The following is a 27,778-nucleotide window of genomic DNA, read 5'->3' as shown; positions in this document are numbered from 1 at the left end:
GAGAATGATCACCAACACACATCTGATGCATCAAGAGCCAAACGCATCTCCACCAGCTAGAACATCCAATCACTGCTTGCAACATATCTCACGTAAGGATGACTTGCATCTGTCCGTGTGTCGCAGCACTCTCGAGCAGCTCCCCGAGACATGTCAAGTGGTGCCACATACTAAGAACCACATAAATAAATATGACGCTGCCTGTTCCAAATGGGCCAATGCCGCACACTGAACTAGCGACTGAGGGACCCTTTGAAGAGGTTTGCAGACTCCCAGTAGTGACATTCAGCCTAAGACAGCCCAGTTCCTGGGCACTGAGTGAAATTATTCACACAAGAACTCTTCCTTTATGATGATGTTTTCCTGTGCAAAGTACAGGAGACAGACAGCAGAGGGGTTAATACAGATCCAGGACACCAGTGTTCGCCGTGATTATCATGTGGAATTCATTTAAAAACAAGTGGCATTTTTCTCACAAAAGAAAGTTCAATCAAATTCTCCAGGGAACAACTGCAGTAGCAGCCCTTGTCTTGCTTCTCGGCTGTATGAAAGAAACACCTGTTACGAGCAACAAAAAACGGGAGCAAACAATAGGTGTAGAAGAAGGGCTGAGACTTAAACAATGCACACCCAAGACACAAAGTGCCAGCTAAATGAGGGGCCTGGAACGTATCAAATGAACCCTTACAAAAAGACATTGAGCTCCAAAATAAAGGGCCAGAGATTAAATGCATACAAAAATAGATGGCTTTTATGGTGCATTTTTGCAGCCACTTTAGTCGCAATTTTACGGCCATCTGCAGATGCAGTTAATTTCGTGGTAAACCAACAGGCTCTCCATGCTACAGCCTTCAAACCTACTATGACAAAAACGCAGGTTACAGATGCAAGCATAAGCAACATTTAAATTATTTCAGACATCGTGCCCAAAAGTCCTTCAAGCAACTACAAATGCATTCTGGTACCAAAGCCCACAGAAAAATGCAATATGAAACTTTAGCCGCCAGCGATGCGTCGTCCTCTCATTCAGTGCACTCAAACGGCCATTTGGACAAGCAGCACCCTTCCCCAGAGGCCACGTGAACCGCAAAGCACCTTATCTGGGCAATAATAAAAATACAAAACACAAATTCCTTCTCTCATCTGCTTAATTTCCAGCTATCTGTTGTTACAATGTTTGAGGACCATGTCATCTGGAACAAATGCATTAAAATTGTTTGCCTAATAACGGGTAATAGAAAATAAACTTCCGTCTGAGGGATTGGTGTCCTCAAAGAAGTATTCGGGTTTGGAGTAGGACTTCTTTGCAGGATATGAGCCACTCTAAGGCACAGTGCAGTGTCTGTCCTTTCATAGGTAAGGTATCAATGATCATCTTAAGAGACAGAGAAATAGGTTACAAAGACCTGTTCTGATCAAGAAAAGGCACATTTTTCACATGTCCTTGGACCAGGGTTCCCGAATAGGTCTAGTTTATTCTGTTCCCCTTTAAAACAAGGAGACTATGAAACCAGGCAGCCACACCATATTAAAACATGCTCTATTTACTCCACGAGAACTAAACAAAGCATCTCAAAGAAAATGTCTCCTCCACAGACCAGTAGGAATCTCTCAGTGATGTGTTGCTGACATTGAGATCCAACACACAGAAACTTTGCCTTATGTGCCTTATTTTCTACAGCTTGAAAAACACATTTAGACACAAGTATATTGCCTTTTACAACTGATTGACTACCTCTGGCATTTTTGCAGCTGGAAAGAGGGACTTCATGAAGCTTTATACACTAGAGGCATCACTCTTACAAATGTTGTTACAGAATTAACAATGACTGTAAAAGAAACAAGCTTCTAAACTCATATAAATATTTCAAAACATGATATATCCACAAAACTCGAGGGACCATTCAGGACACGAGGGAACTAGCGACACACAATTGTGGCAGTCAACATTCAAAAATGATTAAAGTAAACAAAATTTGAAGGAGTTTAGCGCCCAAACCAATGACTGCGAGAAGTTCAACACTACAAGAGTAAACTTGGAAAAAGGAACCCAGAGCTAAACGCGTCCCAGACACAGACGCGAGTTACTTAAGAACATTAGAGTTTTATGGTTATTCCCTCCTCCCAGGTTACAATTATAGACACTCGGTGGTCTTTATCATGCGAGTTTAATGTATATTACAATTAGCCCGCTCATGAAATTCAATTGCTCTAATATAGACAGTAATGAGGTATTCCCCGTTGTAGGCTTTAACAATCTGCTGTATGGTACAGAAACTCTACGCTGCAGAAAGAATACAAATGCGACAACACACTACACAAGCTTACCTCCTGAAAACTATTATTGTAGGGGATGTAAGAAAAGTATCGCTAGTACCAGAATCACTGTCAGAAAAACTCTTGAATTTGTCTTGGACTCCTTCAGTGACCTTGTTTAGAGTGCTTGTGGTACCCAATACAAAATAATATTTATACTTGCGATGTTGGCCAGCCTGGCGCGATGGTAAACCTACTGCATTATTGTTTATTTTACCGTCGAATATCACTCACTACAACGGAGGCATCAACAGGGGCATCAATGCACTTTGCATTGTTTTGATTAATCCTTAAACCAATAGTTATTGCCCGGCAGTAGTTAATTTGAAGAAGAAAAACAACAAGTGCCGGGGCTCCCCCCAGGGGGCGGCTTGCACCAGTCCATTTCTCCTGTTAGTGCCGCCTTAAAAAGAATCAACTACTAACCGTGAAAGTGAGGAGGGAGTGTGTCATAATGGCCAGAGCTGCTGACTTTGGAGCGCGGGAACAAGGTTCGAGTATTTGTGTCGGCTCATCCTGTGATTTTGGGCAAATCATTTCCTACCATATCACTGTGCCTACCTTAAATGAATTTTTCCTTAACACATGCTCGAAAGTGCTGTTGCTGATGATTAAGTGCCAGTGCTGAGCACCGGAAACCACTGGCTCAAATTAAGGACGGATGCCCTGACTACTTATTACAAAGATTGATAAATATTTGGGCCAGGCAATCTAAGTAGAATAAAATGTAAAGAGCTTGGACATTTATTGGATTCAGCCAGGCTTCTAAATTGTTGCCAATCTTGGGGCTGAGTGGGTGGCAGTGGGAGTTAGAGCTGGCATTCACAGAGCCATCTAGTGACTGGATTTGCCTGTTTAAAACCTTTGGGGGTGCACAGCCCCGCAAATCAAGAAGTTTCTAATTTCTTAAAGTCTGTGGAGGAAAACAGACCCCACAGACAGGCAAATGCATTGTTACTACTCTTACTAGTCCTTTTTAGCTTGATATCTGTAGCAAGTGTTTTGTGTGTAACTATATCTACCAGGTAACGGGTATTAGTATATTAGCAACAGAAACAGTAAAAGAATGCCTTGGCTTGCCGGTATACAAGTGCCTGCTGAACAGCAGCCTTTTTGTCCACAGTAAGGAATCTGTTCTCTGAATTCCAGTAGAAAACCTGATGAAACACGGAGTTCTTTCATCAATATGCAGATGATACCTAGATCTGCCTGTAGGAATCATCCACGGAAGACACCTCTATTCTTGATACGGTTTGAAAACGAATGACGATCCAACACTTAAAACTCAATCAAACTAAAACAAAATGTCTACTATGCTAGCCAAAAAAACTCCAACTACTCTATTCAAGAGAGTCTGGAATCCTTCTCTCAACACCAAATTCTTGGGCTTTATCCGCCACCACTTTTTAGACCTCAAAAGGAAAATCTCAACCATGGCCAAACACGCATGCCAGCTGGTACGGCAGCTCTGGGGCATAGGTAGTTTGTTTCAGAGTAAGGCTTGAAATCTGCCGTCCAGGCACTGGTTGTTTTACTAGACTATGATAACTCATTCCTCTCTGGTTTCCCTAAAGAGCATTTAGAGCCACTGAGAGCAGTGCTCCACACAGCTGCCTTCTTTATACAGGATATTTGCCTACATCGCTCCTATTCTTCGCACCCTACAATGGCTCCCCATCAATCAGACCCCCAGGATATTGCAATTACGCATTTAGCAAAAAAAAACACAACATCTAAACTTTTGTAAAAAAATTCCATTCTTTTTAGTAGAGAAGTATGGCTCAATGGTTAGAGCGGCAGACCCTGATGCAGTAGTCTGGCCGGGACCAGGGTTCAATTCCCGCCTCGGCGGGTCTTGGGCTCAATTTCCTCTGACCTGATAATTCTCGCCTCTGTGCCTATTCTGATCATGAGCCCCACTCTGCACCTCTGGGTAATAGCTTGCTTAATCTCTACAACGGCCCCAACAACGCTGAGGATGCCTGACTTCACCTTGGGGGTGCCCAGGAGTGGGCTCCTCACAGGGAAAGGCCAGGAAGGGTCCCTCAGCGGTATTCGTACAAGCGCCGAGATGCCTCCGGGTATAAGTGCGTAATTATCATTTACAAAAGTGCCTGCAAAAATTAGCACCCTAAATAAATTGAGGCTGATGCTCCTTTTATTGGCTCTGCTCTGTGCTGAGGTGTGAATTACCTCTGTTGCCAGCCTTTAAAAAGCACAGGGCCCTTCTCCTGTGCGGATAGGCATCGGCCCTTTGTTTCCTGGGACCTGCTGCCTCAAAACCGTTGCCAGAATCACAGGATGTTGAGCCGACACCGGACTTAAACCTGGTTCCCAAGTTGCAAAGTTGGAAGGTTTGTCCCCAACGCCACATCTTTCCTCTAAAATGCCACTGTGCCTCCTCCCCCACCCCCGTGATAAACACCCCTCCCTCAACAATCCCAGGACACTCAAGTCCCCCTCTCAATACCTCCACTGCGCTCCCATTCTTAAGTCACCATTATACCTGACACTCAATTTGTACTCTGTTGCCTGTTTATGCACCTTAGTAATGGAGGCTGCTCGATGCCAGAGAGCAACGTTTTCAAATGTAGCTATGCACTCTGTGACAGTAGACACCCCCTTGTCTGAGGTGCACTGCTGCTGGGCAATACGCCAGGTCACAGAACGTGACTTGTCAGAACCTTCAGCGATGGGCATGCAGCATTTTTGTGATAAACATGTTTTGCCTGCCACAAAAATACTTCAAAGTTTGCGGTTTGGGATCGCAAAATTTGTCATCCCAGGACACAAAATCCTGGGGGGTCTGAACAATGCACGAGCCAAATTTGAGGTTGCACACATTACTCAAAATGTACTTGTCAACTCGACTCCCTACTACCTACTTGTAAACCTGAAAGCATTTGGTGCTCAAAGATGTTCAAGAAATGAGGGTGTAGCTCCTGCTCAAACCTCCGGCATTTATGCCTCTAGAGATAGGCTTTCTCTAATAGTACTTAGAGATTTTGGAGTACTCACAAGGGATCCCAAAATGCTCCTATTCGAAAGACACGTTGGCTAAAGTGGGGCTCATTGCCCGAATCTCCTATATTGACTTGATCAGTCTTTTCCTATTACAAAATGTTTGTTCTCTCTGCAAACTTGATTACTTGCTGCTTCTTGACGAGGATTGATAGCTATCTGCTTCTTCTACTGTAACATCCTGGCTGCTATGAACTGTTTGGTCCTTGCCTTTCTGGTGCTAATAAGTTCTTTTATACCATTTGTTAACCAGAACTTAGTTCCAGTTCACTTGTAAAGGCTCTAATGCCCTTGGGCCAAGCCTGAAACATATAAACACTGCCAAAATAAATAAATTCAAATAAATAAGTCACCATTATTAAAGGATGGTGTTCAATATTTGGCATTGTCACTTGTGAATCAGGACCAAATAAAATGGCAAGAGAAGTCCCATGTGAGTTTCCCTTGTCTCCCGTTGTTTTTATAAGTCCATCAACGCAACCCTGGTCTCAACGACACCACCAGCCGTGGCAGTCATCAAGCCGCTGCTTGCACAGTGGCCTGTGGGCACTGCACCTCACATCGCCAACGACGATGCAGCGATTTCATCAACAACGCCGCTGCCTGCACCATGACCTGTGGACACCGCTCATGGAGAACACAAAGCATCACCCAGTTTCACACCGAAGCCCTGGTACCATTGACATCAGCGCCATTGACTTCAGCCTCATCAACTGACATCCCTGCTTGCACCATAGCGTGTGGGCACCGCACAGAACACCGCCCAGCTTTGCATTTCAACCTTGGGTCTACTGATAACAGTAGTTTAGCAACGACAATGCTGCTGCCTGCACCGTGACCTGTGAACACCACAAGTCGCAGTACCCCTCTTCACACCGCAGACCTGGTTTCACCCGACACCGTCACCGAGATGCTGCCCGCACCGTGACCTGTGGGCACCGCACGCCGCATCGTCCCACTTCGCATTGTAGCCCGACGACATTGATGCTGGCACTCCTGACTTCAACCTTATGGAGTTCGACCCGTAACATGTGTGACTTTAAGGGCCAGACGACTCCTGCACCAGATTCTGGAACCGACTTCTGCCGACGACGCCTCTTCGGAGCTCATTGCAAGGTCCCTGATTCTCTACATTTCCAAAGCTCCTGTTTGCGGGTCTTCCCAACACCCTAACTGGCCGTCAGCCTCACGGTCAGTCTGATCTGTTGGATTTGTTGTTCATGGCGCTGTGATAGCTCCAGATGGAGCTATCTACTTCAAGGAACTGTCTTTTAAGTTGATTCTTGCAATATTCATATCTCTATTACTGTATGTTGGATTTTTATCATTATGGTCTTGTTTTACACAGATAAATATTGACTATTTTTCTAAATCTGGTTTGGTATCCTATTGTAGTGTTTTCACTGTATTACTGAGAGTTATGTCCAAACACTTTACACATTGCCTCTGAGATAAGCCAGACTGTCATGCCAAGCTACCAAGGGGGGTGAGCAAGGGTTATTTTAGAAGTGTAACTCCCTTATCCTAACTAAAAGGAAGGGTCCCTACTTGGACAGGGTACAAACCTGCTAACAGAGACCCCCATTTCTAATACATTGTTTATGTGCACTAGGGACATTTTGTGATTTGCCCAGAATCACCAGATGTTGACCTACACCAAGACTTGAACCTGGTTCCCCAGTTGCACAGTGTGCAGCTCTGGCCATAATGCCACATTTGGGTACAGAGAAAAAGCTGACAGAAGCCACATAAAAACTCAGCTCGTTATGGTCTTGAAGTTGCAGCAGTACCTCGAGCTGAGCCAGAGCCACACTTCAGGTGTGTGCCTGGCTGACGTTTTTAGTGAGTCCCTACCTCTATTCCTCATCATGGGCAAATAGACTGTTACCCGACTGGCATGTTCAGAAACCAATGACGGACTTCATCCAAATTCCTTACTGTTAAAAGCCTAGGAAAATGCTTCATTGCACAGCACACTGTTGACGGTCAATAACCATGTGTGCTGTGGAAGACTCGCTACAACTACCACTTAAATGTTCTGCAGAGGTACAGGGTTTCATGCACACCGTAGTAATTGTCATCTTGCACTGCATCTAATGGTGTGCTTGTTTTCACAGCCCACGTATAGCAGCCATGATGCCATGCAGTGATTTGTTTCTCACACAGACACCTCGCCTTATATCCATCTTGATGCACGCATAGGTAATGCTTGATGTACAGGTTCCCGCGTCCCCGAGCCTGAATGATGCGAGATGCTATTGTGAACATGCCAAAGCATCAGAACAACTCCCGCCCTTTCTTCCCGCGTGCACTTCTTGATAAGTGCAGCGCTTCCCACATATCAGTCACTCAGAGTGACTCTGGCTGTCAGCTGTGTACAAAGCGCAATCAGTTTGGAAGCAGAGACACCAGCACTTTTCCCTTCAGCGACAAGCAAACACGTTTTGACTGCTAGTCATTCAATTTTAAAGCATCTTCAATTACCAGCAGCTGAAATCCTACAGGAAAAATAGAAGAGCGCCACCACAGCCCTGCGCATCCACAGTTAAACTTTAGTACTCTCCTCGAACTTCCCCCGCTGCGAGCTTTCCATTCTTGTAAAGACACATGAATGCACGCACTGTGAGGTGGAGCTGGGGGCTCCACCAAGTGCTTGCATTTTGATATACTACCAAGTGCCAAAGAAGGACCGAAGTATCCAGTTACTATACACGCTGTTGAATTGTTCGACGTTTTATTCGGTGAGGATAAACGTGTAAGAAGAGAGGTTCTTCTTACTTGTCTCAACAAATTTTGAATACTTTGACCTATTGACTATGGCAAGACTAGATTGTATTTGAGCCCTGATGAAGTCTGTTGATGCAAAGATTACCATCAGACGAAACACGTGTTGGCTGAATGACAATTGAGAACTGGATTGAAGAATAATACCATTAAAGATATTGGAATACCGTGAATAAAGGATTGGTGGATTACTTCCTATAACGGATATTTTTGTTGCAAGAAAGACATTACTCCTGCACTTGAGCAGAACTGTTCATTATACCGGGTTGGCGGATTGATGCCGTGTCAGATATAATTGTGGAGTTTGTGAATTACCTGTGGTAGCGGGGATTTACAGGATTGCCCTGTTTACTCAATGGACACAGTGAGCCAACCCTACAACAAGGACACTACGAAATAAGACTAATCAAAAGGACGTTTGGTTTAGCGTTGATACTCAGCTGGGGCACATGGAAAGTTAGCGGAGGCCTCGAGAGGCTGCAGGTGCTTGATGATGACATCACAAGAGTAAGATCTAAGGCATGAAAAGGACTCCCTTACATAGGGGCTTAGCTGAGATTAGGATGGGTTTGGGCCCTGAATGTTCACAGAAGCGTCGGACACCGAAAGCCTGGCCATGAAACCTCATCAATAGCACTCATGGAAAGCCATGCCCAGGAACAATTTTAAGCATCTTGCGCACAGCATAGAAACGTGTAATTCATCCAATCAAAAAGGTGCATTGCTCAAGCTATGAGGAAAGGAATATGTATGAAAATGGGATTGGAAAACCACAAAAAATTTGAGCAATCCCTCAAGATAGAGCTGTCACTCAAGATGCAACAAAACTAAATACCACGCGGATGAGAGCATGGTCCTGACCAGACAAACTATGGGGCTAGGATTACAGAAGCTCTATACAAGACCCAGTGGACAAGATTATGAGCTGTCCGGCACGGTCGAAGTGAAAACTTTGTACCCGTAATCAGCAGTACCATGCAAAAAAACACCTCAGCAGCACCGAGCAATTATGAGTTAATCTCCACAGAATGAGGAATAACTATGCTACCTATTTTTGTTCGGTCAAATGACACAATGAATTCCCCATTCCATATGGGTTAATGCACTCATTTACCATCTGCTCTGAGCAGGAAGTAATTGAGAGTAGAGGGCCTATGCGGAGAGGGCGAGAGCAAGATGTGGCCTGACAGGGGAGATTTGCATGCTTCCGTTTGGTACAGGAGAAGGCTAGGCAGGACCCTTAACCCCTCCTATGCCATGGAGGAGCATACAGCCCCTGTCAAATCTGCACATGCTTTTACCGACCTGATCTTCTAGCAAGTAAAATTGGGCCCGGTGTTCCAAGATCCTGAAAATCCAGGTGCAGGAACACCATTCCTGGTGTGATCCGGCAGACCAGCATCTCATTTGGGGATACGCCCCTCCCGACTCGATCTAGGCCATCCATTGTCATGTCAGTAGCTTGGAATGCTACCTCCTGTACTTTAATTTAGATTTGCTAAAATATCACGTTTTTCTCATCCACGGTCGAGCACGAGGTACCCAGCAGCCCTGGATGAAAGTTACCAATTAAAATTAGGTATATGTAAATGTTTTGCCATGCCTTCTGTCTTCAATATCTTGCTCTTTAAGGAGGGCCACTTAACTGAGTAAGTACCACATAAGTACATCTTCTACCCTTCAATTCTTCAATCCAACAAGAAAAACGACATCAGTAAATCCACCTCAAACCAAATCGTCTTCAGACACATGGGGCAAGCTCAATATCATGAGGCATTTCACTGTCAAAATGTTAGATTTCCAAACCATTAACACATTGGAATTATAAAAATGCCAGCTGCATACCTTTATGACTGTATCAGTGGCATTTGGGTGAAGAGCCCCGGTCAGCACTGTTTTCTTTAGCATTTCCGACAATAATATGCTGCAACTTATCACTCAAATTCAATTTTATTATGGTACTCAAAGGATGTGACACATACAGCGGTACCAACCTCTTTCCAATTCTAGGTTATGCAGAATAACTTTTGGAAAAATCAAGATAAGGATATTAAAATGGCGACAGTGCAGAATTTTTTGTATTCCTTCACAGCCAATAGTGACGTTAATATACACATTTATGCCATTCCAATATGAGGATCAGTCCCATTTGTCCCTCTCTAATCTATTTATCTTATTTAGAAACAAAAGTACATCACATAAAGTAAATTAATAACTGGGGATGAACAAAAGAAGATGATGGAAGTGGCATACAAGCGCGTTCATACCAGAATGGGATTGAAATCAAAGGGGGTTTTTGCAAGTAATTAAGGTTGAGAGAGCAGGGATGGCTCCACCTTTTGAGCCCAGGTGCATCGATCCACTAGCCTCAGAGCAGAAAAATAAAATGGTAATAAAGGTTATTTATTACCATTTTATTTTTCAGCAACACGTCCAGAATTAAGTATCAGGATGGGGCAGTGCCAGTGCTGCTATGTGGCAGCAGCAGGGAGCTGTGCAGTACACTTTAAAATGCACATGTCCCTTTGGCCGGCTGTCTTGCGATGGCCAGACGGACACTCGAATTCTTAAGTTCTCTAACCTAGCTGTCTTAGACAGCTGTGTTAGAAAAAGCACAGGCCTCCAGTGCTCTTAGGAGCGCTGACGAGAGCCTGCTCTATCCAATCCTGGAGCTGCTCTCGTGCTGTGAGAACAACGCCAGGATAGGGTAGTGCAGTTTCTTGCATCCGGCATCCATAAGACGCCCGAGAGAGAAGGATTTCACGCTGTAATGTAATGTATTGATACTTGTTAAGCGCGGCTGTCACCCAAAGGGTACCCTGGCGCTGAGACCATATCATTCCATCAGGTGAAGCACACTACATTGCTCTTGGAAACAGGTAGGTCTTAAGATCCCTCTTGAAGGAAGTCGGATCTTGTCTTGGAATGTAAGTCTATTTTATTTATTTATTTAGTTTTGTGCCCTACCACCCTCTGTACATGTCAGCCGCCACTGTGAGATGTATCAGCATAAGTGATGACACATTGAATTGCCAATGTTCTTAGTTGAATACAATACAAAACTGACAAATTCTAAAAATCTTTGACTCTTTGAGAAGGAGGGGGTGTTTTGTGAAGAGCACATCCTGGGGTCCTCCCCCAACGAAAAAAAAGGAGAAAACGTTCTGAGGCTGCAGTCCTGAGAATATTTCACAGCCTGTAATGTACATCAGCTGTTCAAAGCCTCCATACATGACTTGGATACCCACTCTGTGCAGGGGTTTCCAGTTCACCATGGAAAAACAGCTCTTCACAGAGTGACTGTGTGAAGGAATCCAATATCGTGTGACACATGGTGGTGTCAAGTGAGTTGGAAGGATTGGCAATATAATACTTCTATTTAGAAAAACCCTTTTACTTCTCGGAATGTTGGCGGGCATTTAAAAATATAAATACTGAATTCAAGAAATGATAGTGTCACTTAAATCAGATTTTTACTGGAAACCACATTTCACAAACTTGATCGAATTTGCGGTGAAAAGTTGGTGTGCAGTGATATGGGTTCGCTTGGGTGGGCCCCAGTCTGATAGACAATCAGCAACTGGGATCTCTGAGAACAATTGTTCAGACGACAACGTTTAGTTGTTTTGGAAACCGCTGGGAAGTCATGGGAAAGGTTGCTGTGAATGTTTCTTGGGCCTGCCTCAGTGAATCCTGTATGGTCCTGTTTACAAGTCAAAAGAAAACAGCTGCTCTCGGCACATCAGGAGCCGGTACAAAATGTCCCTCTTCTACGAGCCCACTGGGCACAGCTCTGCAGCTTGCAGATGGACTGTCCCCCATGAAGACGTATTCAAACCATTAACACATTGGCTTAATGGACCGAGCCAGTTCCAGGCTCGATTCACAGGTCTTTTTTGAGCAAGGGACTCATTGCCATCTTTCCTTAAATTATAAATAAGACAGTTAAACAGCACTAGGTGGATTTCTACTTTTCACTCTATAAAGTTTGAAGATTTGAGGAAGGAGCGAGAATACCATATATTTTCTTGTTTATGATTATCTTTGGTTCAGGGCAGCGATGCATTTAACATTTTTGATAAAATATTATATTAATCATGTGGTGTGTTTATAAGCATTTTAAAATGGCTAAAGGACGCATGTTCAGTTTTGGAATGATTACAAAGGAAAATTCCGAGTCCTAAAAAAATGACTTTGAGGACGCACAAGTGAGTGAGAGTGTCGGAAATAAGAGCGCCTCTGAATTGTCTTTATACAACGCATAATGTTTTTTATGTTTACTTCCTTATTTATCTTGCACCACTATGTGGAGGCACAAAAAATTGTTATAAAGCAGATAACTTGTGTGATGTCCTGCTGGACACATTTTAATGTTTTAACCAGCCCCTCCCGTGCAGGCTGGCCTTACACCCACCGGCACCCAGCCAACACAGGCATCACTGGTCAGGTGACCCTGCTAATAACTGAGCCCGGGTGCACGTGCTCGTGGCCCAGTTCTAAGTACTATACCTATGTGTTTGTGTCACTTATTCACAAAGCATGTGGGCCTAGAGCTCAAGACTTAACAACTTGGTTGTGTTGAGCTGGGACTGTGCATTGCGTATGTGCATTGTTACACACAGGTCGCACTGCATACCATTAAACTGAGTTCTCATTTTCAAGGAAAAAGTAAGACATGGATTTGGTCAAAGATTTCTAGGACTGGAACCAGGTTACACACAGCAGTCTGTCAAGAACAGATTACTCCTCTGAGATTATTCACTCGTATTCTAATCCTGTAACAGTTTTCAGCAATTCATGCCCCCCTCCTCGGTCTCCACCTCTTTGCACGTGTGTGTGTGTGAGTGATACTTTCAAATTTGTGTGTGCGCATGTGTGCAGGAATGCAAAGCGATTTTCCACATGCAAAACTATTGGGTTTAACACTGCAGTTCTTTTCTACAGTTTTCTTCTTCTTGCCATTCTTTCACCTTTGTTGACCATGTGCCAGGTTTACAATAGTTTAGGCTTCACAACTAGAAAATGTATACACATGCATAAGCATTTTTTCTGTAAGCAGAAATGTAGCAAATCATTGATTAGGGTGTACATAAAGGCCACCTATACAGGTCATACGTGTTACATACACAGAAGGTAAAGTTGGGAGGACCAATGGTGTGATAGGAGTAAGCTAATGGACAGTGGTTTGAAAAAAACACTGCCTTTACCTTTTTTTGTATTTCTAGAGTGACGGGGCAAAATCATGGAATTCTGGTGTTAGAATCCAGGGGCATAGCTGGAGAAAGATGACCTTTACTCATTGTTCTTCCCATCTGCATTTTCAGGAGACTTTTGATGGTGGACCTCCATGTGATGCAGAGTTTACTTGAGGAGTAGAGTTTCTCGGCTTGGTAATGCAGCTTTATTATTGACAGCCTTGAAGATGGTGCAGGGAAGCTTGCACTGGATGTAGACTGGGGGGATTTCATTGACGTTCTTGTAGAATTGGGTTGTAACCACATTTCCTCTGGCCTCTACTGTGGCAAGTTAATGACTGAAAGACAGGTTTCGGTGGTACCAGGTTAGGGTCCAGAGGCGCCGGGAAACCCTCAGGGTAGCTGTTGCGCCTTACAAATGTATTAAATAAATAAATAAATAAACCTTAAGAAATGCATGACCATCTCAAGATCCAACAGTGAAGAGCGGAGCAGAGGCGGGTTACAGGCTTGCTTATCTTCAGGTACCTCAGCTTGACCGTGGGTATTTGAGATTTGGGATCACGTCTGTAACACCTGGAATATACGTGTAAGTAAAGTTCGTGCAGAATGAAAAATGTAAGCGCAGCAAAAAAAGCGTCAAATATTGTTTTTTTTTCCGTTTGACATTCTGCCCTGTCTCTGCACAGGCCGAACACAGCACAAACACTTTGTGTTTGCCCTCAGATTGTACCTCCTAAGCATCTTCCTGAAAAGATATTCAGTGAATTACAGATCTCGCACCAAGATGAAAAAGATAAGCTCTGATTAACCTCTTGAATGCACACTCTTTTTGTTAGGTTTACCATAAACTCTATTTCGAAGTTGTGTTTCTGTACTGGCAAAATTCTTCCTCGCCAGCAGGATTATTCGACTCACTCGACTCACTCGCAGTATTCAGACAGCAGGCTTAAAAGCATTTCCAGAAGTGCAACTGCCAACCGGCAACCATATTTTGAGGAAAAGATGTAGTATGCGCTATGCATATAGTTTGCTATAAAGATCTACAATCTAAAGAAAACAGAAAAAATATTTTTTTTAAAAACAAGGATAATAAATGGCTCAACCACGAACGGCCTTTTCTAATTCATGCCGCAGATAGATATTATTGATATGTCTTAAGACAGCCTAGCGGTTCTGGAAGGTTCGCTCGCATATGGATTGCGTAAGGCAGCTGCTTCTCACAGAACTCCTGACCAGCCGGACAACTGCGTCACTCGGCGCTCGCGCATGCGCCGGGCCGCAGTAAAGTCATTCCTAGTTGATGGCATAGAGAAAGGAGCCATTCATCAGTCACGCATTTGTTCTACTGTTATTTATGGCGTTTTCCGTACTCCATCTGAAGGGCTTTCTTTTGACATGAACAATTTATCGAGAATCACTGCTGCTTTTAACTAGTTTAAATTGATGCGGTCTAAGTAAAATAGGCTCTTTGGTAAAGACACTGCCCGTTCATTGAAACATAATTATTCACGTGCAGTTTTGCACTCACGTCAGACTGCAAAGTGAACTGGGAATAAACACCGACTTGTCAATAAACCTGCAGCCGTTTATTTAATAATGGGGGTCTGTCTGAGAGGTCCGCTAGGCTGGAAAGGGCAGAGCTTCAACCTGAAACAACAAAACCCTGGTGCTTTCTTCCTTCCACGCAAACTTTACCTACAGTAAAATCAACATATCACCAGGGTACTGGGCAAGCACAGCAGGCTGAAAGGACCATTGTGTCAAACGGTTTCTCCACATATATGCTACTTCTCCATTCAACCCCACCACATGCCGCCATTTTCCACATTACTCGCTCTGGATGTTTTCCTTCTGCACTATGTCCTATTAGATGTGTAATTAGCCCAACTGCAAACATATTTTGTTTTGGTGTATATATAGAGATACATTACTCAATGGCAATTACAAACTAAGGTAAAACACCCGCGTGTCGGAGACTGAATTTATTAATCACTGGGTGGAGATATTTGGTTGCATAGATTTACACCACACCCCCGAAGCTTGTGACAGCTTACGCAAGCAAGGAAGGATGTAAAGTAGTCACTGTGACACTACCAGTGTGCTTTAATCTATTTCTTTCCAGAATTTCAATTTTTCTGTTTTAGGCTAGGAATGATTCATGGAGCGCCAAGAATGGTCCTAGATATTTCAAGAGGCGGTCGCCAAAAATCCTTTAACATTATCGATCCCTCTCTGGGTCTATCAGGATGTCATAATAATAGCACCATCAAAGTTATGGCATTTGGCAATGAAGTTGTTGAAGTAGAGGTCAGTTAAAGCTCTAAGGCAGGTGGAAACGGAAACGGGACACACTCCAGATTCTACGTTCTGTGGTAGTGGAGGGTAGAAACAAAAGGGAATTGGGCCAAATATTCCACCATATTTTCAAATCAGTTTCAAACACCTTCATTTACATAGAAGCTGCTCCTGTTCATTCTGCCATATGGAAAACGTGTCAAGTGTCTTTAACAATACGCCGCTCAGCAGGGTGAATTTCACACCTTTTACTTAAGCAGAAATCTTTAAGGATTTAAGCGTAGCATGGCAAGTTTTGTACGATTAGGTATCTAGCAGCAATTTGGTGTAATTTGGTTAATAGAATAAGAAGATCAGTGTATATCCTGGACAGTAATAAAGAATGCAATAGTCAATCCACAGATTGCACTCTCTTAAATAATTCTGACTTAAAAAGCAGTAGCAAAAACAATATTTCTGGAACCTGGTAAGTGTGCCTGCATGATGAATGCGGTGGAGTAATGAAGATGCAGACAGTAAAAATTTTAAAAGGCTCTCAATGGGTGAAATACTACTGTGCAGCTTCCCTTCAAAGAAATTAACCGTTGATGCTGAGGACTTGCGTTGAGGATTGAATACATAACCTATTTAGAAGTCAGAGAGCCCCTTAATGTTGCAGTCCAGATCTTAGGGTAGCCGTGGGTCTTCAGTGCTTACACCATCGAGGTAAGTTTAGTTGTGCACCTGAAATGGCATTTAGCAATCGGTGGAAGCGTAACTCACAGTGGATGCAGGAGATGGAAAATCTGTGTGAAGGAAATACCACAAAAAGGGATCGGATAGGAGATCCTGAATTTGTCTCTCTTTGTCTGCCACTCACACTTTAGCTTGTCCCCAGTTCACTTCATGGTGATCAAGGTTCTGTAACGTACCCCATTCATACACATTTGGGAAGTCTATTGGCTGAGCAGGAAATTGGCATTCTGCCAGATGCAGCTGAAGTGGAATTGACCAAGAACATGTTTTTTAGAATAGCAATCGCATATATGTGAGCCTGAGCAAGGTCTTTCTAAAAGGCATCAATACAATCTGATGTCATCTAATGTCCATAGTCCTAATATTTAAAAAGGGGAACACAACGTCCGCCGATTGATATAACGCCATTCCTCTCCAGTGCAAGCAAATTACTGAAGTTTATCCAGGCCAGATGTCTAACCTAAAACACCATAGAAAAATGTGTTTGAACCCAGAGCTCTCACAAACACCAGATTTGCACTAATAAACCAAGCTCCTGAACACACAATTTCCCATTTGCAAGAATACCATCATGGCAAGTATTCCTCGGCTACTTAGCTCTTAGTTTGGTACCCAGAACAAAGCTGCCAGAACCAGCTGTATTTCCAATCTAATTTCTCTCCTCCTCTTTACAACAGGAGATTGTCCTGCTGACCAGACAATGTCATTTAACTTCTCCAGTAGCCCATCGGGCTCAGGCGCTACAATTTCTTACCACAGCTGTGATGGAAGAAGAATCCAAGAGTTCTTCACCACTGCTCCTCAGCTCCAGATCTCTCATGCACCCTCACATACATGAAAACCCAACTTCCTAACATTGAGAAGTCCTGAACTAGAAGATCACCTCTTGCACCATAAACTGACTCCAGTCAATAAAGCAGTAAATTGCAGCCGGGATCACCCGGGATCTTTCAGCAAGACTGCTGACTATCAGAATATCATGTATCCAGCTTGGACATTCTCGGAGGGAGGCCCAGCAGTCTGGCCCATCTACCTCACAGGCCTGGGTCGCTGGGACCTGATGTGAGAGGAGCTCAGGAAATAAGTGAAGTCCCTGCACTAAATTTAAGGCCTCAACCTTGAACCTTTCCTAATATCCAGCAGCCGCTGCCTGTGCTGGCGATACTTCTCTCTGGGCATCACAACGATGATCTGCTTTTGTGTTGCTCATTACTTGCACTGATGTAGCTCTGGGGTGCTGCATCAGCATGGCTTAGGGGGAAGTTTACATGTGAAATTCTCATTTATGCTGTGGTTGAAGCTACAGCTTGCAAGCATGGTTACCATGTCCAAATTCTTCCTTCCATGCATGTATGGCAGAGCACACAGTTGTTGTGAGGCCTATATGGAAAGCGTTTGTTTTATGTATGAGAGATGGAGGGACGATCCAATAAAGCCTTTCTAAACACTTCCCTGTGTCTCTTGCCTCTCCATAACCCCTTTACTCATCCCAAGCCTCCTCCTACTGCTACAACCTCCAAAACAAACTTACAAAAAACAATTCTAAATCTTTCTCTCTTCTATCCCTCTACTTTCCTTTTCAATCCAAATAACAGACTAACATGTCCCCCTCTCAAATTAATTTCATATTTCACTATACTAATTCACCAATAATCCTTTATGGGTTCCAGAGTAGAGTGCTACTCACCAAAAAAAAGCTTCAACACCTCATCAGTGGTAGCAAGCACTATATAAATGCAAACCCTTTTCTCTCTTCTATCCCTCCGCTATCCTTATCAATCCAAATAACTGACTAGCACATCCACTTCTCAATTTACTTTCATTTTTCACTATACTAATTCACCACTAATCCTTTATGGGTTCCGGAATAGCGCGATACTCGCCGAACAAAATGCTTCGCCACCCCATCAGGGGTAACAAGTGGTATATAAATGCAAACCTTTTCCCTATTCTATCCCTCCACTATCCTTCTGAATCAAAAATAACGAACATATCCACCACTCAAATTACTTTCATATTAAACTATACTAATTCACTACTAGCATGCTACTCGCTGAAAAGCACTTTGACGTCTCATCTGGGGTAGAAAGCGCTATTTAAATGCAATTAAAATACAATTACAATACCCACAACTAATATTGCACAATGCAAATAATTGATGAATCATAATGCAGAATGCTTGCATTCTGTTTACACTAAACAAAGTTCTTCTGAACCTTACATTCTCTGTAGCCGTCGATGCTCACTGCATGCAAAGTAAAGAGTATTGGTTTTCCATAACTGTCCTAGTAGAGTTAAAAACTTAGTCAAATAATGAACTATTACAGGGGACAAGGGCCGCATTACAGCAAAACTAAACACTGCTCAATGTTTAAAAACAATAGAGTGGGTGGGCCTCCTCTGTACTTAATTATGAGTCATTTCCAGCTAGATGGGGCAGGGCAACTGGAGGAGGGAGTACTATTTATACAATAGAAATATACTTCACATACGTTAAACAGAAATGTATATGAACTCTGCTTGAACCCCTGCTAGGAACTTTGTTCCACTGTGTCCCGTAGCACTGGAATGTATGTGCATTTAGCTGCCCTGTGTTCCTTTTTGAAACGCACCAATGGCTCTTTGGACTAACAAAGCATCACAAGTGACTGCACATGTGTGTGACCCTTAAGACCCGCGGACATGGGGCTCTTGGGTATTACTTCCTATGTAACACCACTGAGTTGTCAAAAAGTTTTAAAAAGTCTGAAGAGTGTTTGCAATTCAATCCAGCCTTGCACAATTGAAATGCATGTGGATAATGTGCTTCCAGATCACCTAGTTTGCCTCTGGTCACTTCAGCATCTGCCCCTCCTGATGACTGCCACACAGCTGTACATCCTCATTATGTTTATTTCAGACGTTCAAACAAGTCCAAGAATAACATATCTTCATTATATTTGTTAAAACAGAGTCAATAATCCTTAGAATAACTTTCACACAGAAGGAAGGGGAGCAACAACAACTTCTTTATACTGAGGACTATGTAAACAACATTGTGAATTGAATACTATTGTAAATCATTACATTTAATTGCATTAGCTGTCTCTGAGAAAGGCCCCATCTACAACAAAAAGTATACATATGACAGATGCAGCTACCATAACAGTGAAAGCACCCAGGCAGATATTCTTTCAGGCCCATGCAAATATCCCCTCTCATTAAATCCTACATAATTATTAAAACAATATAGTGAACACTCTTTGCCTATTTATAAATTAGCAGTAAACACAATAAAACGGGAACGGACGGATAATCAAACAACTTCCTGGCTGAATGTGGCTCCTGAAAGTGGCACTTTCTGAACTTTTACCTTCTTAAGTGAAAATATAAAACTACCCTACCATGAGACCAAAAGTACCTCTTTAACTAGCATTTGCAAAGCCAATAGGTCTCGCCTACGCAAGAGCTATTGGATTCACCGAAGTGTTTCAGCCATATTTTACACCAGTGTTGCTGGTGTTCAGTATGGATAAAGGTTAGTGGCGTAGGGGCGAGTGGAGTAGAGTGTCAGAGAGTGAAGTGGCATAGATTGTGTATTGGAGTGGCGTACAGTGGAGTAGTGTATAGTAGAGTGGACTGGTGTAGAGTGTATTGGCATAGAGTGTTGCAGAGTAGAATGGTGAAGAGTAACAGTGGCATAGGGTGCAGGGGTTTAGATTAGAGTGACTTAGAGTACAGTGACGTAGAGTGGATAGAGCAGAGTGGCGCAGAGTGGTGCATAGTTAGGGTGACCAGACATCCCCGTTTTCCCCGGTTGGTCCCTGTTTTTGGAGAAGTGTCCTGTTGTCCCGACACTTTTCTCCAAGTCAGTGAAATGTAGGGTTTTTAAACAGTGTCCGGGGTGAACATAGAAATGTCCTGTTTTTTTATTGGTGTTTCGGTTGAGCAGACGCTCGCATGCTCTCTTTGCTTAACGTGATGTCACTTAGGTGAGCTGAGCGTTGTATCAGGAAGGGAAATCCTTTGAAGAGAGAACCTTTCTCTCAGGATTTCCCTACTCTTTGTACAACGCAGCGCCACTTACGGGTTAGGATCAAACTTGGTGATGGAAACTGCATATCCAGGAATGTATAAATGACTTGAAACTGGGTTAAATGCTTGCCCTAACGTTGTTTAATATCTTCATCTGAAATGTCTCGGCCGAATTAGACTTTGCAAACACTCATGTTCCGAAAATCAGAGGGAAGTCCTTAGCGAGCAGGACTAAGCAGCCATGGCTGCCAAAGGTTTTATATTGCTATGTGTGACATTTTCATATTTTCTATGTAATTATGAGTGACATTTGAAGAACTATTAGTGACACTTTTTAGCGAGCACAATCAAGCAATGAAGAGAGGGAAATATATTACATTAAATTAAATTTGAGCAAAAAAAATGTTTCAGCTCCAGCAAAGCACTTCGAGGCGCAGGGAACTCTCAAGTATAGCCAACCGATAGTGCGCTGTAGTGTTTATAATTTTAAAAACGAGTCTCTCGCAACACTTAGACATTTGTTTCAAAGTTTTAATGCACTTCATCTTCAGTTTAGCTAGCAGTCATGTACCACAGGTATACATCTGGGTATCAGCCGCCTTCACAAACATGGACACCACCTTCGAGAGACACCTAGAAGCACCTTGTAAGCTCTTAATTTAATTTACTATTATCATCCAACTAAAGCACAGTTGGGCTGTTGGCGCACCACAGTGAGGTCAAGTGAAAACTGACCGGGGCAGACTGGAGCATGCCTCCCCATGCATTTTGGGCAAGCCAGCCTCGGGCCTTGTGAAGCACACACTTACTTGGTCAGATCCCACGGGGCCGGCAGCCTTGAGCTACTAATAAGAAATTTGGTGGGAAGTGTCAAGTGAGCATCTAGGCCAGCACAGAGAAATCATGTTACATCAGCCGGCCTGTGAAAGGTGCTGTGCCATGCTTGTTGTGCGTACGTTTCACTGATGGCCGCTATGTGCAAGTCTGTGTGTGGGTGCGAGTCGTGTGTGTGTGGCCAAGAGGCAATACAATGGAGTCACTCATTCTGTACATTCTTAAGATCTACAGGCAGCCCTTCCGTTTGCCTCCCCACACCTCTCCTGCCCAAATTCAACTTGAGTTTGGCCTTGAAAGCCAGCAGAATGGGGAGGTCCACACGAGCTGGCTCACTGCTTAGTGCTAGAGTGCAGTGACAATATGCACTTCCAGGTTGTGGCTGCAAGCTGTGTCCGAAATCATACAGACTAATAAAGTTCTTTAAAAAATTAAATATATATATATATATATATATATATATATATATATATATATATATATATATATATATATATATATATATATATATATATATATATATATATATATATATATGCACTTCCAGCTGATTTGTACATGGTCTTATCAGCGTCAGTACAATGGTAACCTTTGACCAAAAGTCTAAGTTTATGAATTTTGGTAGTCACAAAGGGACTTTCAAGTAGTAATAAAAGACCTCTGATTTGTCGTCTGTAATGCTTCATCTCGTCTGTGGAGGGAGCTGTCATTGTAGTCCCTTTTCTATGTCTATGACAGCTGTCACCTTGTCTTGCTTTTATGTTGATGGATACTGCAAACCGTAGTCCTAATTCTATGTCTATGACCTGTCCCCGTTTTTGTTTTGAGAATCTGGTCACCCTATGCATAGTGGAAGGACAGTGCATCACTCCACTCTAAGCCACTGCACTCTGTTTCTGCACTCTGTACCACTACACTCTATAGTGGTACAGAGTGTAGAAACAGAGTGCAGTGGTGTATAGTGGAGTGATGCAGAGTAGTGTGGCTTAAAGTGCAGTTGCATAGAGTGCATAGGAATAGAATGCAGTAGTGAAAATCAGAGTGGCCTGAAGTGCAGTGCTGCAGAGTAGTGTTGTGAAGTACAGAAGTGTAGACTGTCATAGAATGCACTGGTGTAGAGTGCAGTGGTGTTGAGTACAATGGTACAGAGCAAAGTGCAATTGTGCAGAGTGGAGTGGTACAGAGAAGTTTGGCATAGAGTGCAGTGGCACAGAGTACAGGGCGTAGAGTACAGAGTGGCAGACTATAGAGGCAGAGAGTGCATTGGCGTACAGTGGAGTGATGCAGAGTAGAGTGACGTAAAGTGCATTGGAATAGAGTGCAGGAGTGCAGAGTACAGTGGCATAGACTTCAGTGGCAGAGAGTGCAGTGTTGCCGAGTAGAGTGTTGAAGAGTGGCGTAGAGTGCATTGGTGTAGAGTGTGTGGCATGGAGAGCAGAGAAGGAGATAAAGTGGTCCAGAGTAGAGTGCAGAAGCATAGAGTGCAGTGGCGTAGAGAGCAGTTACGCAAAGAGCAGTGACGCAGAGAGCAGTGACGCAGAGAGCAGTGACGCAGAGAGCAGTGGCATAGAATAGATTGTTTCAGAGTAGAGGGCAGTGGCGTAGAATGCAATGACAGAGTAAAGTGTTGTAGAGTGCAGTGATGCCAAGTAGGTTAGAGTGCCATACAGTAGATTGGCATATAGTGCGGGGGTATAGAGTTGAGTGGTATAGAGTAGAGCGCACAGGCATAGAGTACAGTGGGGTAGAGTGTAGTGTTGCAGAGTGGTGTGGAGTGGCTTAGAGTTGAGTTGTGCAGAGTAGAGTGGAGTAGCTTATACTGGAGTGGTGTAGAATGCAATGGCAAAGAGTGCAGTGGTGTAGAGTTGAGTTGGGTAGAGTAGACAGCAGTAGAGAGGAGTAGAATGCTGTGGCACAGAGTGGAGTGGCGTGGAGTGGTGCAGAGTGGAGTGGCGTGGAGTGTGCAATGTGTGGTAGCACACTGCCATTACAGACAACACATTTTCAATTGAAATGACCATTACATTTGCACAGATATACAGCTTTATTAATGAACCCATACAGTGCACAAAACAATAATGTGTGGAAATGGCATCACCTAGTGTATTGATTTGCTTTGATCATATTTATGTATTTGTTTCGACACACTGCAGAAAACAGAAAACATGCTACATTTGTGCTTTCCTAATTCTAACATATTCTAAAATACTTCCAAAGTTCATTTAAATGTTGTTCTGGGATAGACAAAACCCTTTCATGCCCCCAGTATCCAGCAAAATATTTACATATATATTCTCACTTTGAAGTAAGGGAAAGAAATGTAAACGCCAAGGTCTCTCGGAAGACAGAGCCTGGTATTGGACTTCTGTCTTTGAATGCACAGCAAACATGGCAAGATAAGAACAAGATTTAAAGGCCTGCTTACAGAAAGGAGAATTCATGGAAGAATACAAGGAGAGGTAGTGTGAGGTGGCTTTGCTCCTTGGGAGGGACAAACTCACACTGGACAGCCTAAAACAAATTAAGCCAGCAAACAGAAAGCCAAAAACTGTGTTACAAACTGCAATGCCGATGCTAAGAACTGGGTGGAATGCATTCCCAGGGAAGCTTTCTTAATGTCCCCAAGATGCCTTTAGCAAACCCGACAGTTCTGCTGTCTGGTAGACTTTGACCTAAAAAGAGCATCAGCAATTTCATCCCACAGTCAGCGTACAATGGGATACAGAGTATGCACCTCAATTTCACTATCCGTTTCACTGCACTGGCAGTATCTGTGGGAGCCCCGCACTCTAGCTGGCTAGGCTTTTAGTGGTAGTACATCGTTAAAATGTTAACACGTGAGCAAGATACTACTAATTCCACATGGGTACGATACACTTTTACACCAAGCATTTGTTTAATATCATTTTATCTGACCAGTTAAAACTTTTATCAGTATAAACCTCCCTGCGTCAGCATTTTTCTAAACAGAAAAAGTGTGTGGCTTGGTCACTTGTTTTTTTCTCTACAAAGATGGGGTTGCCATTAAGTTCCAACTCTCGACATATTACATCTTTCCATATATACTCCAGTCAGATTATTTTCTTCCATGCATCCACCCCACATTCATTGCTAAAAGGTAGTGAACCAATTGCTCCACACGGACTGGTCTAGGGCCTAAGCCAAAACAACATTGTGGCACGCTTCATGATATGTTTCACCAGGATGAAACATTTCTTCAGATTGATTATAGCTGTGCTCGTTGAAAATGAAAGAAAGGGCTACGACTTTAGGTATTTTATTTTCATTAATTAAAGCTTGAGACAGAGAGGGGTGGTGATGATAGCCCTAAGGTTGGGCACAATTGTCTGGTCATCTGAAAAGGCTTTGTGAGAGGACACACTCTCCTGTAACTGCCCCTTGCTATACAATAATCACACAGGACCAAAATTAAACTAGCTAGTGAAACATCTGGTGCAAAATCCACCAACAAAATCCTCAATGTGGATGCATCCGTAAGATCAACAAGCATTTCCAATGCAAACGGAGATCGCATTTACAAGACTTTGAGCTATTGGCATTGCAAATGACAATGGATTGTATTCATGTGTTGTTTTTAAAACTAATAAGTAAAAGGCATTGCCATTTACAATGCCAATAGCTTAACCATTCTCAAATGCGAGACCTATTGCATTGCTAATGCGTTTGTGCTGTAACATTTTTATAAAAAGTGTTAGGAGAGAGTGTGTCCTGCAGACAGGACAAAGATATTTGAGAAAATAGCCCTCGGAGGCTGTAATGAAAGCCTACAGAGAAACAACATACGTAACAGAGGGTGTCGCCATGGGAGGTTACAAAATGAGACAAGGCGGTACTAAGGAGGGACTATTAAGCCGATTCACAAATGAACAGCCACAGTTTACAGTGGACAGTAACACAAGCCAATTAAAAATATGATCGACGGTTAGGCGGAGCTTCAAGTCCCTACCTGAATACAGCACGCCTCGCAGAGCAGCGCCAGCGCTGCCCAAGTTGAACTAAAAAAGGGCATAAAAAGGTTCTGCTTCCCAATAGATGCCCATTTGAATGCAATTACAATCTTTTTAACGATGTATGCTCAGAATTTCACAAAAACTCAAATCTATCTTGAAATTCCATTAAATCTTTTTCCCTTTACTCACTCTTAAATCTTGAAACAAGATTCTCTTCATACAGCCTCAACTGCGCTGCCAGCAGCAAGATGACTGTAATTAGCAGTGAACCCTGGTCTCCTTCAACAAACAGCAGCAAAACCAATAGGTCTGACTTGCATTTGGATTCATGACTAAATTATTTTTCAAAAGCCTGTGGCACTTAAAAAACAAAACAAAAACTATTCTTTCCTGTATACAATGCATCTATAAGATAAATAATTTAATATGTAGTAATTCAATGTTTTATTACTTTTAAGTCCCACATGCATTACCTTGCAAGCATTCCATAGGAGATGAAATGATATAACAAGCAACCAATAGGAAGAGCAGAGAGGGTTGAGCTACCTCTCACTCCTAACTATATGTCAAAGTATATGACAAAGAACTGGGAACAATATGTGATGCTCTGCTGTCAAGTCAGACATAAAAAGTGCAAATACCCAGCTGTAGCCGGACCTCATTTTCAACAGGAATGATATCAGATTTTACAACTAAACTACGAGCGGAAGCCATGGATTTCCTCCACACCCTTCAATCTGTCTTAAATAAATGTTATGTAGGTAGTATCATGCTGGTATCTCTTAATCACCTCCACCCCTACAAGAATCCAACTTTAGGTTTGCTCTAAAAAGGAGAGTACAAAGATTCAAGGTGTGCTTCTTTCTACAACATTTAAAGCCACATGAAAGACGAGCATATAACGGTGTAACCAAAGAGAGACTAAAAAAAACAGAGCAGCATCTCTCTTAGTGCACACTTTATTTTCATTCTAAGTAGCCAGAGTGACTGTCTGAACATTTTGAAAGAAGACTAGTGCTTCAATTCTAAACGATGCAATGCGCCTTTTATCGAATCATTTCTCTTCACTCTGCTCTTCCTTCTCTAACCCCAGGTCCGTTGATCGACCTGTGTATCTAGCTATCGGAACTGTCACCCCTCTCTCCTTCAAAGCCAGACATGTGTATCTATCTCTCTGTCTAAGCCCATCTGTGATTTTATCATGTATCTATCCATGCATCTCTCTTTCTTCCTCCCTCTCATACAATGACTCTGTCCCACTCCTTCACTGTTACTTTTCCTCCTAAATCCTTAATGCCTGTATTGTAAGTTTGTGTTTTTTTCACACGAATCTATATTTAGTGGTTTCTTTAGCTTCCAGTTAAACAAAAAAAAACGCACATAAGAATATGCAAACTTACATATGAAAAAATGACGATTCTCTATCCACAATTCTGTTTCAAATTCTTGTGGTGAAAACTATAGCGTGGGGAAGAACGAGAGAGAGTAAATGGGAGGAAGCGCTCTCTGACCTGAATCTGTTGCTGAAGAATGTTGATTTTGTGTTGTTGCTGTAAGAGCTGCTGTTGCTGTCTTGCAATCTGTGGAGAAATTGAACATTGGAAAATAAAATAAATGTAATCTGTGCGAAAAAAAACTGACACACTTCACTTCCCATAAAGTACGCCGACAGAATTGAAAGTACCATCATTCATGACGAGGAAGCAACAAGATGAATCTTTCATCTCAAAGCACAGCAATTGGTGCCGTGAAAAAATGAATATCAAGGGGCCCACTGCATGCTATATATGCACCTAGCCAGCAATGTTACTGTGGTCCCATGTCTTTGTATCATTAGAAACAGCAATCCTGTATGCAATGCTTCATGTAGATATAGTTTTGAGTCATGATTCATTGGTTCTTAGACATTTAGTAAATTTATAGATATTGCTCAGGGCTATATTTTGTTTTGACCTTTTGATTTTACTAACAATATTGTACTTGCATATAGGGGATTTCAGCCATATACTTTCCATTGGTTTGTTACTGTGTCATTTACATTTTTCTTCCACCTACCACACAATGCAGCATGGTGCAATGAGTCAGCCTACTTCAGCCACTGGCTAACTTCAATGTGAGTGATGGCATTCTGCCCTTTCACAAGGAGCACCTCCACACACAAAGTAGTTCCTTTACATGCCAGGGGCAACTATGGCAGTTTGCCTTTTAGCCTCCAAAGAATATTTTTGCTTGCAATTGTTAGTTGGCACTAGTATGCACCTGGTCCAAGTGGGGACCCCCGATCCTAGTCAGGGTAAGTAAGTTGCACACCAAAGATAACCTGTGCTCACCCCCTTGGTAGCTTGGCACAGAGCAGTCAGGCTTAGGCAGAGGCCATGTGTGAAGTATTTGGGCACATAAAGTACCACAGTGAAAACACCGCCAAAGCACTCCACACCAGTTTAGAAAAATAGTCAATATTTATCTGGGTAGATCAATACCAAAATGACAAAATATCCAAAAGACACACGTCAAGATATGAATTGTTCAATATTAAAATGCAGTTATACTTAGAAAACACTAGCTCCAGCTGGTGCTATTCTCGACATGCTTAATAAAGTCGATCTACAA

General features: G+C 42.8%; 1 protein-coding gene across 3 annotated transcripts in view; it reads right to left on the bottom strand.

Annotated features, from left to right (window-relative positions):
• SOX5 (SRY-box transcription factor 5) overlaps positions 1 to 27,778 on the bottom strand; it is a 441,228-nt gene that overhangs the window by 169,232 nt on the left and 244,218 nt on the right. For all 3 annotated transcript variants that reach the window (XM_086920362.1, XM_086920351.1, XM_086920354.1), the window contains one exon: positions 26,680 to 26,748. In XM_086920362.1, the coding sequence (XP_086776488.1) occupies positions 26,680 to 26,748 (69 nt within the window). The remainder of the gene's footprint in view (positions 1 to 26,679; positions 26,749 to 27,778) is intronic.

Source organism: Lissotriton vulgaris, chromosome 1_1 (assembly GCF_964263255.1).
Source record: "Lissotriton vulgaris chromosome 1_1, aLisVul1.2, whole genome shotgun sequence".
NCBI classification, from domain to species: domain Eukaryota; kingdom Metazoa; phylum Chordata; class Amphibia; order Caudata; family Salamandridae; genus Lissotriton; species Lissotriton vulgaris.
The sequence above is the reverse complement of the archived record's forward strand: the minus strand, read 5'-3'. Positions and strand labels throughout refer to the sequence as shown.